Source organism: Miniopterus schreibersii (assembly GCF_964146895.1).
Source record: "Miniopterus schreibersii genome assembly, chromosome: 9".
NCBI classification, from domain to species: domain Eukaryota; kingdom Metazoa; phylum Chordata; class Mammalia; order Chiroptera; family Miniopteridae; genus Miniopterus; species Miniopterus schreibersii.
The window spans coordinates 66,666,590-66,683,053 of NC_138118.1; the positions used below are offsets into that span (position 1 = coordinate 66,666,590).

Here is a 16,464-nt window from a genome sequence, read left to right on the forward strand (position 1 = left end):
CACATACACAGCAAGTGGCATTTGATAAATGTTTTCACTCAAGATGCTCAGAATCAAGGCAGTCCAGAAGTTATTGACTCGGCAGTCTGCCCTGCCTTGATGTTTAGCTAAATTTTCAACATCCTCTTGTGCAATGGGCCACATAGACTTATACTTAATGATTAATTCAATGCTTTACTTTATAGTACATGGTTGAAATTAAACAATCACTATATTTGAGTAAAAGAATCCCTGCTTGTCACTTCTATACCATATTCCTTTTGTACAGAGTCCATGTACTATATGAAAAATATTACAGTGTAATTAACATACCACATTCTATAGCTCTCTAAGTATGTGTTAAATTTACATGGATTAGTCTACCTATTGGGGGGGAGAATAATTTGGATGCAGAACATACATAATCAACTGATTTTAAAGCATTGTTTAATACCAATTTGTAGAAGACTCATATATGGGGATTTTGAAGGATTAAATCAATGGCTTTCCCAACATAAAGCAAATGGATAATCCAAAGTCTGTTCCAATATAAATGACTTAATACATCAGTGTGCAGTGTATTTCTTCTTTGGGATCTAAATTATCCAAATATTTATTTTCATATTTCTCCTTGTTTTAGTTTTAGAAACACTGCCTCAGGGTTTCTACATAATTACAAATTTTTGTGAAAATAAACAGTAAATTCTGGCGAAGTCTTTTTCAGTTGATTCTATCTCATAATATTGCTGATATTCAATTTCAGAGGAGAGCATGTGAAATAATTAAAATGACAATTTTATGGGTTATTTGTAATATTTCCTATTTACATCTGCAAAACCAGGTCTTCATGAGACAAAAGTCAACAAACAAATTTGGCATGTATCACATTTGGGCCTGGTATTTTGTACCTGAGAAAAAATTAAATAATACAAACTTACCTCTTCAGATGCTACCTTTTCAATAATAAACCAAAATTTATTCTGTAAGTGAATGATTCTAAAAAAGGCACCTTAATCTGTATATGATTAAGGATCATATTTCAAGGAACAGATGTTGAAAGGAACCTATAAGAGACTTGAAAAGTCACAAAAAATATTTGGTTTGTTTTAAATTAGGAAGTTTTTATCTCTTAGACTAAAAATATGGTGAGGGTGTGGTGGAGAGTGGCTTAATTTATCTTGATAGCCTAATTTCACATTAATTAAATACGGTTATTAAATCTAGCATGTTTCTGTTGGGGAATTTTTCCATAAACATCCGAAATTACCACTGTCTTAAAAAGTTTAAACATAGCTTTGGTATGCTTGTGTCTTTATGATACATTACCAAATTTTAAAATTTAAACTAGAGAAACATGAGTGCAAGAGATCAGTTCACTGTTTCAAGTAGTTTGTTTTAAGGGGCTGTTTTTATTTGTTAATACGTTTAAATAACTGAATCACTTTTAAGACATCCAATAACGTGGTTACCTAAATGAACTTTTTCCCCCTGTAACAATCACTGGGTCTTTGTAGAAATAGTGCTTATACATAATGTTTATTTTTCTTAAATAAAACTATTAAACTACACTATACAATTAAGGCCAACCATTAATAAAGAAATCACAGTAATGTGAACTGGTAGAAAACATAAAGTTACATTTTTTACATTTCTAATTCTAATATACTTAAATATCTCCTGTAGTATTTTAAATAATACTTTAAGAATAAAAGAATCTAAATGTGTAGAAATAGCGGTCATGGTTGCACAACATTGTGAATGTAATTAATGTCATTGAACTATACACTTTAATGATTAAAACTGCAAATTTTAGGTTATATATATTTCACTATATTTTTAAAAATAGAAAACATGTAGCCCGGCCGGGCGTGGCTCAGCAGTTGAGCGTCGACCTAGGATCAGGCGATCAGGGTTCGATTCTGGATCAGGGCACATGCCTGGGTTGTGGGCTCAATCAATGACTCTCTCTCATCATTGATGTTTCTGTCCCTCTCTCTTCCTCTCCTTTCCTCTCTCTGAAATCAATAAAGATATTAAAAAAAAAAACAGAAAACGTAAAGAATTTTAAGAGTATTTTTAAGCATAAAGCAAAATATTTCTGTAGTAAGAAGTAGTATAGAATTTTTCGGTTTAAAAAGTAGTACCATGTGCATTATCAGTTTTCTTCCCATTTTTTTCGCCACCATATTTTGCTTCTGCCAATTAAATTTATGTTAAACATTCTACAGGGCAAATAGTTTTACTGACTCTACAGAAAATTAAAAGGTGTATAAGATGTCACAGTCCCCTTTACAGCAATGGATGATTTTTAAAAATTAAGATTTCTTTTTAAAATAGTTTCTTTGCTTTCAGTTCTACTTTCTACTTTAAAAATCCATTTATTACTCCTTCTGAATCATGTGACTTTGAATCTACTATGCTTTAAAAGTTTTCTGGGAAATCTATTACTTTTAGATGTCAAGTCTAACAGCATTAAGTCATGAGGGCAGTGTTTACAACTTTCCAAATCATTTGACCAGGACATCTGTCTTTAGGGGGATCATTAAGCTATATCCCTCTCCAGGGGAACAAAGTGGTACTTCAATCATTTTCATTTCTAAATCCTGAAATACTCAAAATAAAAAACTACATACAGAGGTATGTACTATGGTTTGATTTTGGTGTTATGCTTAAATAGCATTTCATTTCTTTTTCAGATTTTCCTATAGACTATTCAAAAATGGTTAAAGAAATAAATTTTAAGTAAGACTTTGATTAAGCAAAATGTGAGTCATTGTTGCATACATTTTAAAGTCATTAAAAATCTAAAACAAGAAAGTAGCAAGGTCCAGGTTACACAAGAGTAAGGTTTATGAGTTTGCCCGTGATCACACGACATCAACTCAGTGACATTTTGGTTTTGCCATTCTCCTCAGCATCTCAGACAAAGCCAATTCAAGTGATGGGGGCGGTGACATATGTCATGTTGGCTGGCATATGGGAATCACTGAAATAATTCATATAGTTCCTTCACCAAAATTTCTTCCTCATATAATTATTGAAGGGATTAATTTTTTTAAAAGTATTTAAAAGGATTAGAACATAGAGCAAGTTTTAACAGATGTCTTGGGACTTGTTACCAGAAAGAGCATAATATTTGGGAATTGATAAGAGTAAAGACATTACTTAAGTGCCTTGATCTTAAATTACATGATTAAGATGTTTCAGATAATTAGAAGCAAATCAAAGATTTAAGCTACATTTATCAGTTTTAAAATATGTCATCTTCCAGAGTGATCACGATAGTCCAATATTTTCAGTTTCTGGGTTTTTATTTTAGATTTAAATTTTGAGTATATTTATTTTGTTATAATTACATAAATTTCATAGCATGTTTTCTCAAACCATAAGTATAATTTTAATACATCCAAGTGAATTAAAAATCTTTCCCATAGAAACATAAATAAAATTTTAGAATGGAAGTAAGAATATTAGAGTCTATATGCCAAAAAAAATTACCTTACGGATGAATTCATAAACCATAGCTATTCTATATATACTTTTAATTGAACAATCTAAAATTATCAGTATTTCCGTAAAGGCATCCACTATTCTAATCAAATTCTCTCTTCTTAAACTATATTTTTCCATAAGCTGATTTTTTTTAATATAAATCTTTCTAAAAAAATCATGTTTTTTTTTTAAAAAACAGTCAAGTCCTAAAAGTACCAGATGCATTAGGAGTAAATTGGGCCAAATTCTTTAGTATCATGTCCCACACAGGTACCTCATGGAAACTTAGCTTTTAGGCAATTCTTATCACAATTGCTCAATGTGCCCATTTGTCTTCCTTAACTTCCTTCTATTATTTTTACCCAATTTCCATTTTTTTATAGCTCTATTTTCCTCCTTTCTCATATTATTCTGCAGCTGGAAAACAGCTCACACTCACTTCTTATTTTTAAGTTTCAGGTTTTCTCTTAAGATGTCAAGTAAGAAACATTCAAATGGTCTTCTCCTCTGTAATGTTTTGTCATTATAAGCTCTGAAAATGCTACCTTATAAAGTGGCTCATTTTAATAACTCCTATGATCTAGCCAAATGCTCTAATATTGGGTAATAGATTTCTTTCTTTGTCATATAAAGATGTTGACTCATATTTCAGAATTGTTTTTAGTAACAGAGATATTCTATATATTATTCATACTTAATAAAAGTCAGCTGCAGATATTAAGATTGCATAGTAACAACTCAAACTAGCACCAAAAGTAATTTTTTTTTAAAAAATATCTGGCTCGGACAACAGAATTAACTGTGCTACTACTCTGTAATTATCATACTCTCCCACCCCTTATTACATTTACATGAAGGGGAATTAAATAATTTAAAAGCTTGATGTGATTACCAGATATTTTGACAGAACAGGTGAATTTTAATATAGAAGGCTTTCAGTACCATTTATGCAGAGTAAAGTGAGACTATCTCAATAGTGAACAAAAATGTTCTTCAATCATTTTTAATCATAGCTCATTCAATAGAACATATGCGTCCATTGGTAAGTCAACCAGTATTTTTACTACACAGTGTATTCATTTGTGTGGTCAGCTGATTAACAGCAAACCCCTTCACCCCCATATCCATGTCCTGATCACGGGAACCTGTGTCTAATAACCTCTCTGGCAAAAGGGACTTTGAAAATGTGATTAACTTAAAGAGACTGAGATGGGGAGATCACCTGGGGTTATCTGTGTGGACCCTAAATGTAATCACAAGTGTCCGTATAAGAGGGCGGCAGAGTAAGAGTTTGTCTGCAGTAGAGGAGAAAGGGATGTGGCCACTGAAGTAGGGATTGAAGTGATGGAACCAGAAGCCAGGAGCCAGGAGCCAGGAGCCAGGGACGTCAGCAGCCTCTAAAAGTGGAAGGTGCTAGGACAGGGTTTGCCCCTGGAGCCTCCAAAAGAAACAACCTCAGCAGACACCTTGATTTTAGCCCCTTTAGACTCATTTTGGACTTTTGATGTCCAAAACAATAATAGGATAAGTTTGTGTTGCTTTAAGCTAATGAACTTGTGGTAATTTGTTACAGCATTTACAGGAAACTAATACAGGCATACCTCAGAGTTATTGCAGGTTCCATTTCAGACCACCGAAATTAAGCCGGTATCTCAATAAAGCCAGGCAAAATCTTTTTGCTGGTGGAGGGTCTTGCCTTCAGTTTGCAAACAACACAATACCTGTAAAGTACAATAAAGTGAAATGCAATAAAACAAGGTATGCCTGCAAGGTCTGTAAAAAGGTTTAATTAAATGACCTTCAAGATTCTCTCTGATTTGAGAAAACTGTTCTGCACTATCAGCCTTGTGGGGTTTTATTTTTAAGCTTTTTTAATAGGCATAACTTAAGGAAAATTATTTTTCATTAGTTATTTGGGATGTAATGTTCTTTGTTGTAATTAGTCTGTTGGGTATTAGCATGTCATCAACAAGAGGCAGCAAACACTAGCAGAGATATTTGTTTTAGTTACTCTTACTAAGATGAAGGAAAATGTTATATTATTAACTGATTTTTATGTTTGAGTAGCCAATTCAGTTAGAAATTCAGAACACAAAAATCTTGCCGAAATCAGCTGCCAGATTTATTAATCTATCTGAAAATAAAAACACAGTTAAACAAAAAGGAGAATAAAAACAGAACTTAAAAAACTTTAGATACATTTCCCAAGTTTATAATGCAATGCTTTAAACCCTTCTGTATTTGAAATATCCTTAATGTTGGCCAATTACTTATTTCATTCAGTGAGTCACTACCTTAAACAGCAAAATATATAGTTTGTCCTTAAATATTATATAATTAAAACCGATTCTTCCTTTAATTCCTTAAGATAACTAGAGCCCAATTTTCCCCTGGCAAATGATAGAATTGTAAAAAGAAAAAGAGAAAATAAAAAGAAACAGAATCCTCAATACAATTTTCATTTAGCTCAAATTTTAAAGACCCACTTTCAATTTCTCCAAATATGTCAATTATCTTTCCAATAGCACTTTAGCTGAATATTTAAAAAATCTGTTTTTATTAAATGGCCACATGAGCATAGTGACGGGGGCAGTTCTGATTTTTAAGGCATACTTATTAGCCCACTATGGGCCTAATGATATAGAATGTATGTGTAGAACAATCATTGAAATCACAGGTTATATACACAGGTTGTAATTAGAATTTTTTGTAGGATTAAATGTAAATAATATCAGTTATGATATGTGAGTTTGCCAATAACTGTTCCATTTAGAGATGTGTGGGAAATGGGTAGCCAGGAGATTATCTTTATTTTTCCTGTGCTTGGTGAAATACTTTCAGAGGTTGATTTCAGATTTGTGTTTAGGATTTTTTTTTTTAAACACTTTGATATAAACTCTTTAAAAAATGTTGTTCCTCTGGGTTACGGATGGATTGAACAAAACTTATGTTTTTTGCTTGAATTGTTTAGCAAGCTATTCAGAGACACTATAAAACCATTTACTTATGGTTTTGTCAAGGTGAATGACACAACACATTCTGCGGTCCAGATTTTCTCCAAATGCAAAACAAAAACAAAACAAAAACCTTTGAAACTTTAAATCTTTAAATCTTCTTTCAAACAATCCAATCATCACATTTACACGAGTGTCCAAAACAAGAGGAGGGACAGATAGTAATCAGTGCCAGCACTATGTCATACAGCAACTTCCTCAGATACGTTGACAATTTGTAAGTCATTTTCCATTTCACCCAAAGTTACAAAAGTTTCCACAGTTTCCCTTAGCAAGCTGAAGCTTACTCTTCATTTGTCAATGTGCATAAAAGCTGCTTATAGCATAGCATGGCGTAAGCTATTTTTTAAGCAATAAATGGTTTGAGTCATCTATTTTGTCCTGAAATGCTATCTGTAGTTAACTGCATTGCTTATAAATGGTCATAGTAAATTCAGCATGAAAGAGAATATTACAGAAAAGACAGCAGCAGAAGCATTAGCATTATCTAATATTTATATATGTTATCAACATAACACAGCAGTAAAAGGTTTAAATGCATATCAATGGGTACCGTCTCTAAAAATTACTATAGTACCTATTTAGTGTACTGGATATTTTCCTTAAGGAGTGCTTGCTGTATCTAGAACAGCATAAATATGTGATTTAGTACAGTTAATTCTTACTGATTAAATAATGGTTTTTATGTACTAAAAGAAGTGAAAAGACAGATAATTTTTGCTTCACTGTGATCTCAGATTGAACATCTAAATGAAAATCTCGAGGACCATGATGGATCATTATTTAACTGAAATGGGCTTCAAAAATATTGAAATGACAGTATGATTTGTGTCTAACTAGCAAGGTGGCACCAGATACATGTAACGCTACTGGCCTGTGACTCAGTTTGGAGCCAGAGTCCAAAATTGTGCCCCTCATTTACAGTCATGGTGATCGCTCACCTGCGGAGAGAATTACCCATATTATGGCTATCCTCTGTGAGTTCTATAAAAGCAAAACAAAACAAAAAACAGCAAATGCAATCTCTAAATACCTTTCTACAAGAGGTGCAAAAACAGTCATTTCTAACACTTAAACTGCCATTTACAGTAGATTTTTTGTACACCTTGCAGACTCAGAAATGATAGGGGGAGATGCCCAAGGCAAATGGTCTCCAAGTGGATATTTACACAATGTGAATTAACTGTATCGTAGACACCCAGAGAAAATGAACATTTTCTTATGTTGTTATGAAATCAAATGAACATGATATAGCTTCGTCATACTTAAAACCTGTAGGACCCCATCCCAAGCCTAAGTAAAAAGTAATCCCCCGCTCCCCCCCACCCATTCACCCTTTATCTTCCTGTTACACAGAACAAGTGTTTAGATTACTCCCACCCACCCACAAATAAAGTGCGCAGTCCAGGGCAGACCATAGAATAATGCAACAGGAAAAGCCCCTTTTTTGTATTATTATTTAAAAATAAAATACAAACAACAGAACTCAAACAAAGATCGAAGAGAATTCAGAGATTCTCTGCATGTTCCAAAAAGAGGGACAGCGCGAGGAGGCCCTGCGGGACTGTCACGCGTGTTAGTACACGTAGCCTTCGCTGTAGGCGTGGGGGTTGCAGCAGCCCCCTTCGGGCATGTAGGCCATGCTCTCGTCGAAGTGGGACAGGGGCACGGTGTCCTCCTCGTTGATGTGACGCTCCATGTCCGTCTTCAGCAGTGGGCGCTGGTTATCCGGGAAGGCCATGGAGAAGAGGGCTTCTGGGTCACACACGAATTTGTAGACGTATCTCTCGCCGGCCACCTGACGGAAACACAGAGGAGAAACACGCCTCCTTAGGCACGAGGCAGCGGATAGCAACCAGGTTTATTGTGGTGACTGCTGCACAACACCTACAAATATTGCATCATTACAAGGTTGTAGGCCTGAAACTAACACAATGCTTTATGTCCATTATACCCCAAGAAACACCCCCACACGCCCACCCTTCCTTATCCCAGATGGGGGACAGGGAACAAAACCACGGTTTAATACGTCAGGAAGGATCGAGGGCCAAAGAAAAAGCCACCGAGCACCAGTAGAGACACATCAAAGGGAAAAAAAGCGTTTCACTTTGTGGAATAAATTACGGTCAATCAAGAAAAATGCAAAATACTGACCCTGGATAATACTGACACGCATTCCAGAAAGAGCTAGAAAGCTGAGTACTCTGCTTGTTTTAATATAAAGGTGAACTTAAGTTGTTATTTGGAAGGGGGGGGGGATCAATGATTTCGTGCAGGCGTCTCACAACGACGTCTTTTTCTGTTTTAAAACGTGGCATCTCTGCTGTAACCTAACCAGGCCTCCAAGGTGCAGGGTCTCCCTCTTGCTACTGCATTTGTGAGACTAGAGAAGGTGAACTTCCAAACCTTCAAAGGAAAACGCGCTGCGTTCCCAATAAGACCAGACTAGCGATTCACTGATTTACAGGGTGAGCCGGTTTTTGTGTTTTGTGTTCCCCGGGACCGTATTCTTATGGAAAAAGAAAAAAAGATACATAGCCTTATTTAAATGAAAGATGGGTCAGGAGCACGGCATTACCCTGGGTGCATCACTTTTAAAAATGAAGGCGAGATGCATGAGACAGGAGTTAAGGATGTGTGCCGAGTGTCAGAGTGAAGCAAGAGGTGCAAAAAAGCGACGGGAATTTAAAATCCGCACTGCATAAGGAGGAAATGAGAACAAGAAATGTGACAGCTGCCTGAAACAGAGGAGCAGTGTAATTTGTAGGGAATGACATGTCCCAAACTTAAATTCTGAAGAGTGATGCTTCTCTGGGAAACAACTGTGGGAAACACGCTCCCCCACCCCCCATCACCATTAATAAAGGGAACGCCGGAGCACTCAAAGCCGGGTGCTGGATAGTGTGGGGATCGATACAGTGCTTCATATTAACTTTGGCAGTAACTTTCTGTGTGTATCTAGAGTTCGGTAATTTCAGAAAGGTGAAAAAGAATCACCTCTGGGTTCCTATGCACCAGAAAGGCACTGCTAGTTGCTTTGTGATGTGGGGGAACGGTGAGTTCATGGTTTATGAACTAGCTGTATATGTTTGGAAAGGAAAAAACAACTATCACAGAGAAATGCTGTTCTGGACTCAGATTTAGAGTATTTATTGCCCTGGATTTTCTACCTCAGAGGAAACAATTTAGAGAATTCTAATAATCTGAATAGTCTTGAAAATGGTGAATACTCAATTTGTATGAATTTGGATATATATATATGTATGTATAGATTTTAAAACACATCTTTATTGATTTCAGAGAGAGGAAGGGAGAGGGAGAGAGACAAACATCAGTGAAGGGCTGGATATATTTCTTAAACCGCCCTCAGGTCCCCCTTTTGGGTGTGAAACGGAGAAAGCCTGTTGTAAGGCTGAGATGGAAGTCTCTGGTCCACTGCATGGCTAACCGAGGAGGCGGGCATAAACTTATTCACTTTAGTCGTCTATAAAAAGGAAATTAAGTTCAGAAAGGTGAGATGGTGAAATTACCATAAAAATAAAAAAAGGCGATATTAGAAACAAAGCTAAGACACTAAGTCCCAGTTTTCCTTTTTTCTTTGTTCAAAGCATTTTGAGCAAAAAAATTAAATCACTTGCATATCTCAGAGCATTTAATAACCTTTTTTCTATTTGGGGCTGTGGAGAAAAGGGTATTTGCTTTTGGCTACTAGAGCTTTATTGCCCAACCTGTTGCTACTGGTTATAATTAGAAATGATTTGATAAATCAATGTGGGGAATGAATTAAAGTGTATAACATGCAATCAAGATTATAAAATCTATTAAGGACTTTGCCTTGACTCACTGCTCCTTCTAGGTTTCTTTCAAATAAACATTTTTAGGGCTATTACTATATTTATTAGGCTATATTAAATGCTGCAGAATTTACAACAAGGGCTGATAACCAATGCAGGGAAATTACATCTTCCATTATTAGTAATACAATTACAATATGGAAATTGCTATGTATTAAATATACGCAAATTGCAATGCTGAGGTAGATAAAACATGACTTTTGCAGGAGAGATGAATCAGAATTAAACAGGAGGTATCTTTTGAACTGCGCTTTGAAATACTAGATATTTAAATTATGTGTTAAATTTCAAAATTTCAGAACACAGGCATGCTGAAGGAAAATTAAAAATTACAGATTAAGCCTAAAGAAATAACTATAATTATATCACCCAGAAATAACCACTGTTTAAACACTTGTATATGCTTTTCTAGGCATTTCTAAATTTTGAAATAGAAGTATACACATATACTCTCTATAGGGTATAATAAATATTTCTCCACTGTGTCTTCTTTCTTTTACAGCTACTGAAATAATTAGTATTTTTTACATGTTTACATCCACTTGGTTATTTTTTAAATTTTCTAATCTTTCCTTTTATATATACCACATACACATATAGTTTTAAATTTTAACAAGTTTGGTTTTATAGATATTTTCCTACAGTTTGAAATATATAATTCTAGATCATAATTTTTTTAAAAGGACAGCATAATTTCCCTCTGAATGACTATACCAGAATTTACTTAACCATTAGAATGGTACTTATGTTAACAGGTAAAGATAAGAAGGTGAGACAGCCTGGCTGGGCGTGGCTCAGCAGTTGAGCGTCGACCTGGGATCCAGGCGATTGGGGTTCGATTCCCGGTCAGGGCACATGCCCGGGTTGCGGGCTCGATCAATTACTTTCTCATCATTGATGTTTCTATCTCTCTCCCTCCCTCTCCTTTCCTCTCTCTGAAATCAATAAAGATATAGTGAAAAAAAAAAAGAAGTTAATTTAAAAAAAAAAAAAAAGGTGAGACAATCTAGAACGTGGGAACAAGTGGAGCAATGAGGGGGTCACAGGTGTGAGGAAACATGTATGGCTCAACACGTGCGAGGAAAAGTAAACTCATGTCCATAGAACTGTAAAAAGTTTCAATTATGCTGTTACAAGTAGTCTTTAACTTCTGCACGTTTCATTAAATGACCTCTTTCTTATATTATAGTGATACCCCAAAAGAGCTGTCATATTCAGCATCTTGCTATCCTGTATTAGCTGATGAATATATAGCTGCTAATAGTTTCCTCTGGCAACTATGGCATAAAAGGGGGAAAATGTGAGGAGCAACAACATTTTTAGCTATATTTCAACATCTTTGCTATGACTTGATTACTTGATATCAACTTGCCTTATTAATTAATTAAAATGACAGGTAAACAAATGGGATATGACATAACTGGATAAATAAATACGAACATGGAAGTGGTGATAATGCTAATAAGAAGTGTAAGTCTGAACACCTTTGAGAATATTTAAGACCAGGCATGACAGCCTGTCAAATACTGTGTCAAAAAGCTGAGGTGCGATTACCGATCTTACAATACGTTTTGGCTCTCTGTGAATGCTCCCGTGTAAGTGGTATAGGGGTCAAAACGCAAAAGCCAAACAGGCCTTGGCTTATACTGGCTTCCAGGTGTGAGATGCATGAAGAGCTACCATTTGTTGAAAACTTCCACTGTGCCAGGCACAATGCAAGTCTCTCGAATCATTAACTTTCATTTAAAAACTGCACCAAGTTTATGGGGTAACACACCATGTAGTAGGAGAAGCTAGTTATCTGTTCAAAAAGGGCGATCCAATGAGAAGCCAGCGTGCAAACCTAGGTCATGATTGCACTTCTTTTATTGCTGAGCAGCACTGCCCAGAGGAACTGCTGAGCACCGACTGTGCAGCCCACTCCCTGTGCGGGACTTGGGAAGATGGTGATGAAAATGAAAGGAATGGGCTGTATCGAAAAGGATCTGGCTGCAAATGGCAGTGGCGAATGAAAGGGAGGAATTAAAAATGACCCCAGCATTGTGATGGAGAAGATAGAAATCGTTATGCATTTTAAAGGTGAGATTCGGGGACAAAGGAAGCAACTGAGAATCTAATTCAGCCTTATTTTTTAAGGATCTTGTAAGTTTTAACTTCTAAGCTGGCAAACTCTGGAGCCCTGATTTCCTTTCCAGGAAACTCAATGATGCTGTTCCCCTCTGTTCTAGTAAGCTTCATGTAGCAACTGGTCTAGTTTTTCTTGGCATAACTATGGTGACATAAACATATGCCACAATCTGTAATATATAACCATGTTCATGACCTCCCAAAGGATGCGTAATAAAACTGCAATGTTCACAATGGATTAATTGTAAACAGTTCAGTCAAGACAATAACTGAATACACATGCGAGGCTGCAAATATCCAAATATTTTATCTGTATCATATATTCATTTCCTTCTTCAAAACTCTTCCATTATGCTCTAAATGCAATTCATTTGTTTTCTTTTTTTTTTTTTTTTTTAAAAAAGCTACTTTCAAATGCTAAAGGAAGCTCATTTGAAAGAAAATAAAATATATAAAACTTTATTCTATCAATACAATAAGATCAAATACTTATTTTTAATAAATGGTTTAGGATGTTAAGCTGACTGGTATTGAAGGCAGGCAAGATTACAGGCAAGAAAAAAAATGTCCTTCAGGATGAGAACAAGAAATATCCTGAATGCTTTAAGAATCAGAATAAGCAATAAAAGTAAGGATTTGGTTAATATTAGAATCTAAACGCAACAGCATTTCAAAATTATATAATTCTTGAGAATGCAATTGAATATCAACAACTTCTTGGGATGGATACATGCAATATTAGTACGAAAACAACCTTTTTGTTAACCAAACACAGCAAAAGAGGAACTTCCTGAAAGTCTACTACTTTCTATCTGATATTATTACACATTTGTCTAGGGTGCCCATAAATTTATACACAGAAAGGCTTTCTAACAGCAAACCCAAAAACTAAGCATAGGTTAAAGTGAGTGAAAACCCTGCTTCAGCAATGCAATAATCATGGCTTTTAAAGTATGGCATGCAGATTTACGTGCAACATTTCAGGGAATCACAGTGCTGTATTAGCGGCTCACCTTCTGCATGATACCTTTCTCATAATAATAGCGGAGTGAACGGCTAAGTTTATCATAGTTCATGGCGGGCCTGTTTTTCTGAATGCCCCAACGCCGGGCCACCTGCCACCAAAACAGAATCACATCGTAGTGTTACATATGAACTTATCAAAATATTTCATTAAAAAATAGCTAATTCATGAATTACTTCCAACCCCTCCAAAACATATCCAAAGGAAAGAGGCCAAAGCCATCGCAATCTGCATTTCCTGTGTCCTGGTTTGCTTTTTAAACCAAGCATGCAGTGATCATTCTGAAACATCACAATAGAATTCTTTGTCACCATTGTTTTGGATACAAAATGAAATGGAAATATGGGAATGTGTTTACAACGGGAATGAACAGACTGCAATTCACCAAAATGAGGCAAGTTTCCCATTCTGAGAGACACTGTGGTTTTTTTTCCTTCTTAGTTTACAGATAAAAACTATAGATTAAGAGCAGCTTAGTGATTTCTTTGTAAAAGGTGTTTTTTGAGGTTATGATACACCAAGGAAAAAAGATATCCTACTTGGTACTAAAAAAAAAAGTGAACAAGTGGCTCTGTGTATGTAGCAGAGGAAACAGTATACAAATTAATAATCTGGACTGCAAATAATTTTTATTGCCTGAAGCGGCATCAGAATAAAATTGTAGCCAATACTAAACTGGGGAATTAAACATTCATTTAGAGAACAGTAATTGGATGCTAAAAATAAGCAGGAAGTGGAAAGGTCACCATGTATATGAGTCCACAAACAGAAGTCTCTAAAGCAGAATGTCCACTTTGTTGTTCAGGGAAAAATCATCAGAGCTCTTTATAACCTGGCTTTGGAGAAGCAATTTCTCCGGCAGAGACAGAGTCTTCAATGGAGCTTTAAGAAAACCCCTTCCTCGATGTTTTCGTATCCCCCAAGGCTCCGCCACCCTGGGCTGGCTAAAGCATTATACAGAACAGTGTCGCTAGAGTCAAGCTCTCATTAATTTCCACTTTTTATTAGTCTGAGCAGAAACTGCAGCTGCCACTCATACCTAGCCAACCCCAAGAGAGCATTATGTAATGGGGTCAGTGTTTTCTTTCGTGTCCATGAAATTCCAAGTTGCTGCTATATCACATACACTAAAATACAATACTTCCTAGAGAGATCGGTCTGTCTCTGCACTTTACTAACATTAACTGTTCTCCAGGGTTTGTTTGTTTTCCTTTTTAAAATACTGATCCTTGCCATTTTTTCTCCCACTAACTTGTATTCCCTGAAGGAAGACACGATGTAATCTAGTCGCCTGCATCAGGATACTGTTTTAAGGACACAGAAATGTGGTGTAACAAGGACAGGACTCTATATCCAAGCAGACAGTCACAGTGGCAGGTACATCTTAATTTTCCAAACAGAAACTTCATTTCAATGGAAATGTTCTGAGCAGTAGTGAAACAGGAAGGTGGTAAGAAATGAAAGCAATACTTCCTAAATAAAATGTTTTCTAAGGACCTAACAACAGACATCAGTAAATCTTTAATAGGCAAGGCATGGGAACCTGGGGGGATGTGAAAATGAAGTACTAATATCTCCTTAAATTAAACTACAATTTCTGGATACTTATTCATATATAAATGAGTTCTTTCTAGAAACTCACCAGAATGCACCTAGAAAGTAAAATATTTGCAACCAACTTTAAGACAATATTGTGGAAGTCTCTGGGAAAAGATGATTTTTAAAAATACTACAATCAGAGTTTAACTTTTAGAATACCAGTTAAGTCTCAGCACTGTGGGTACTAGTAAACATTTTAAAACAATAAAATATATTTTTAGAGCTGTTTCAGTGTCACATTCATCATAAAGTTGAGGGAAATGGGACATACCAATATTTCTATGAGATACAGACAAGTTATGCAAGATAAACAAGTTCTAGAAATCTGCTGTACAACACAGTGCCTATAGTTAACAATACTCTGCTGTACATATAAAAACTGAATATGAGGGTAGATCCCATGTTAAAGTGTTCTTACCACATTAAATCATTCCCAGGATAGGTTAGACAACCCATCAACTAAGAAAGTCCATTCAGCCTTGACAGATGAGCCACCCAACACCACTAAAAGCCAAGGCACTGTTTCCAACATGGAGTGGGAGCAGTAACTGCAGTGCTTTCCCTATAAAACTTCGTCAAATGAAAACTCTGGCTGTTAATGAGGAGAGTGAAAAGATGATGGCAGTAGAGCATTTATTCTATTGTCAACTGAAATAAATAAAAAATGTAATAGTTCCAGTATTATTCAATTTATTTTTAAAAATCATACTTGAATATGCAACATTAAGGAATGGAAACCACCATTAGGGCATGGCTCTCAGACTTCTCAGTGACTCTTCCACCTCAACAAGTTTGAGTATCATCAAAAACTTCTCTGAGTCCTACAGATGCTTTACTACGTTCGGGTCCATGATTAATTCAAAAACAGTATTTCATGATCTGAAATATCCCAAAAGGGGAGATGGTAAGGATTATGTGCTTGCTAGAGTTTTCCAAACACACTGAGCAGATAACCAGCGCAGGTCTGCAGTCTCATTCATTCATTTTAAACTGCAAGAAGAAATATAAAGAAATGGAACCCCTGACTAATTCCAAAAGGGATGGCTTCACAGCCACCTTTCATGAGTGTGCTGACAGGCTCCCCAAGATCTGCTGTGAAACAGAGGGAAAAGGGTGATCGCAAGCCACACAGGCTGAGGAAATTTCTTCACAAACACTTTCCAAAGAAGAAATTTAAACATAAACAGTAAAGTCTGGGTGTGTTGGAAGCAATTGCAACAGTGAACAATGCAGCCATCAGAAATGGATTGTTTCGTTTTGAACAAAGGCCTTAGGACACATTTAGAGCTTATTGCACAATGGCCACTCGGTTGGAAATGGTCTACTGACTCTGAATTACCAACCTTTTAACTTTATGAGTCAGCTACAGACACAA

At 35.8% G+C, this 16,464-nt stretch overlaps 1 protein-coding gene across 8 annotated transcripts in view; it reads right to left on the bottom strand.

Annotated features, from left to right (window-relative positions):
- Positions 1-5,569: 5,569 nt before the first annotated feature.
- ETV1 (ETS variant transcription factor 1) overlaps positions 5,570-16,464 on the bottom strand; it is an 88,026-nt gene continuing 77,131 nt past the window's right edge. For all 8 annotated transcript variants that reach the window (XM_081147450.1, XM_081147445.1, XM_081147447.1 and 5 more), the window contains 2 exons: positions 13,480-13,581; positions 5,570-8,283 (listed from right to left, as the gene is read on the bottom strand). In XM_081147450.1, coding sequence (XP_081003576.1) covers positions 8,062-8,283; positions 13,480-13,581 — 324 coding nt within the window. In that variant the 3' untranslated portion in view covers positions 5,570-8,061. The remainder of the gene's footprint in view (positions 8,284-13,479; positions 13,582-16,464) is intronic.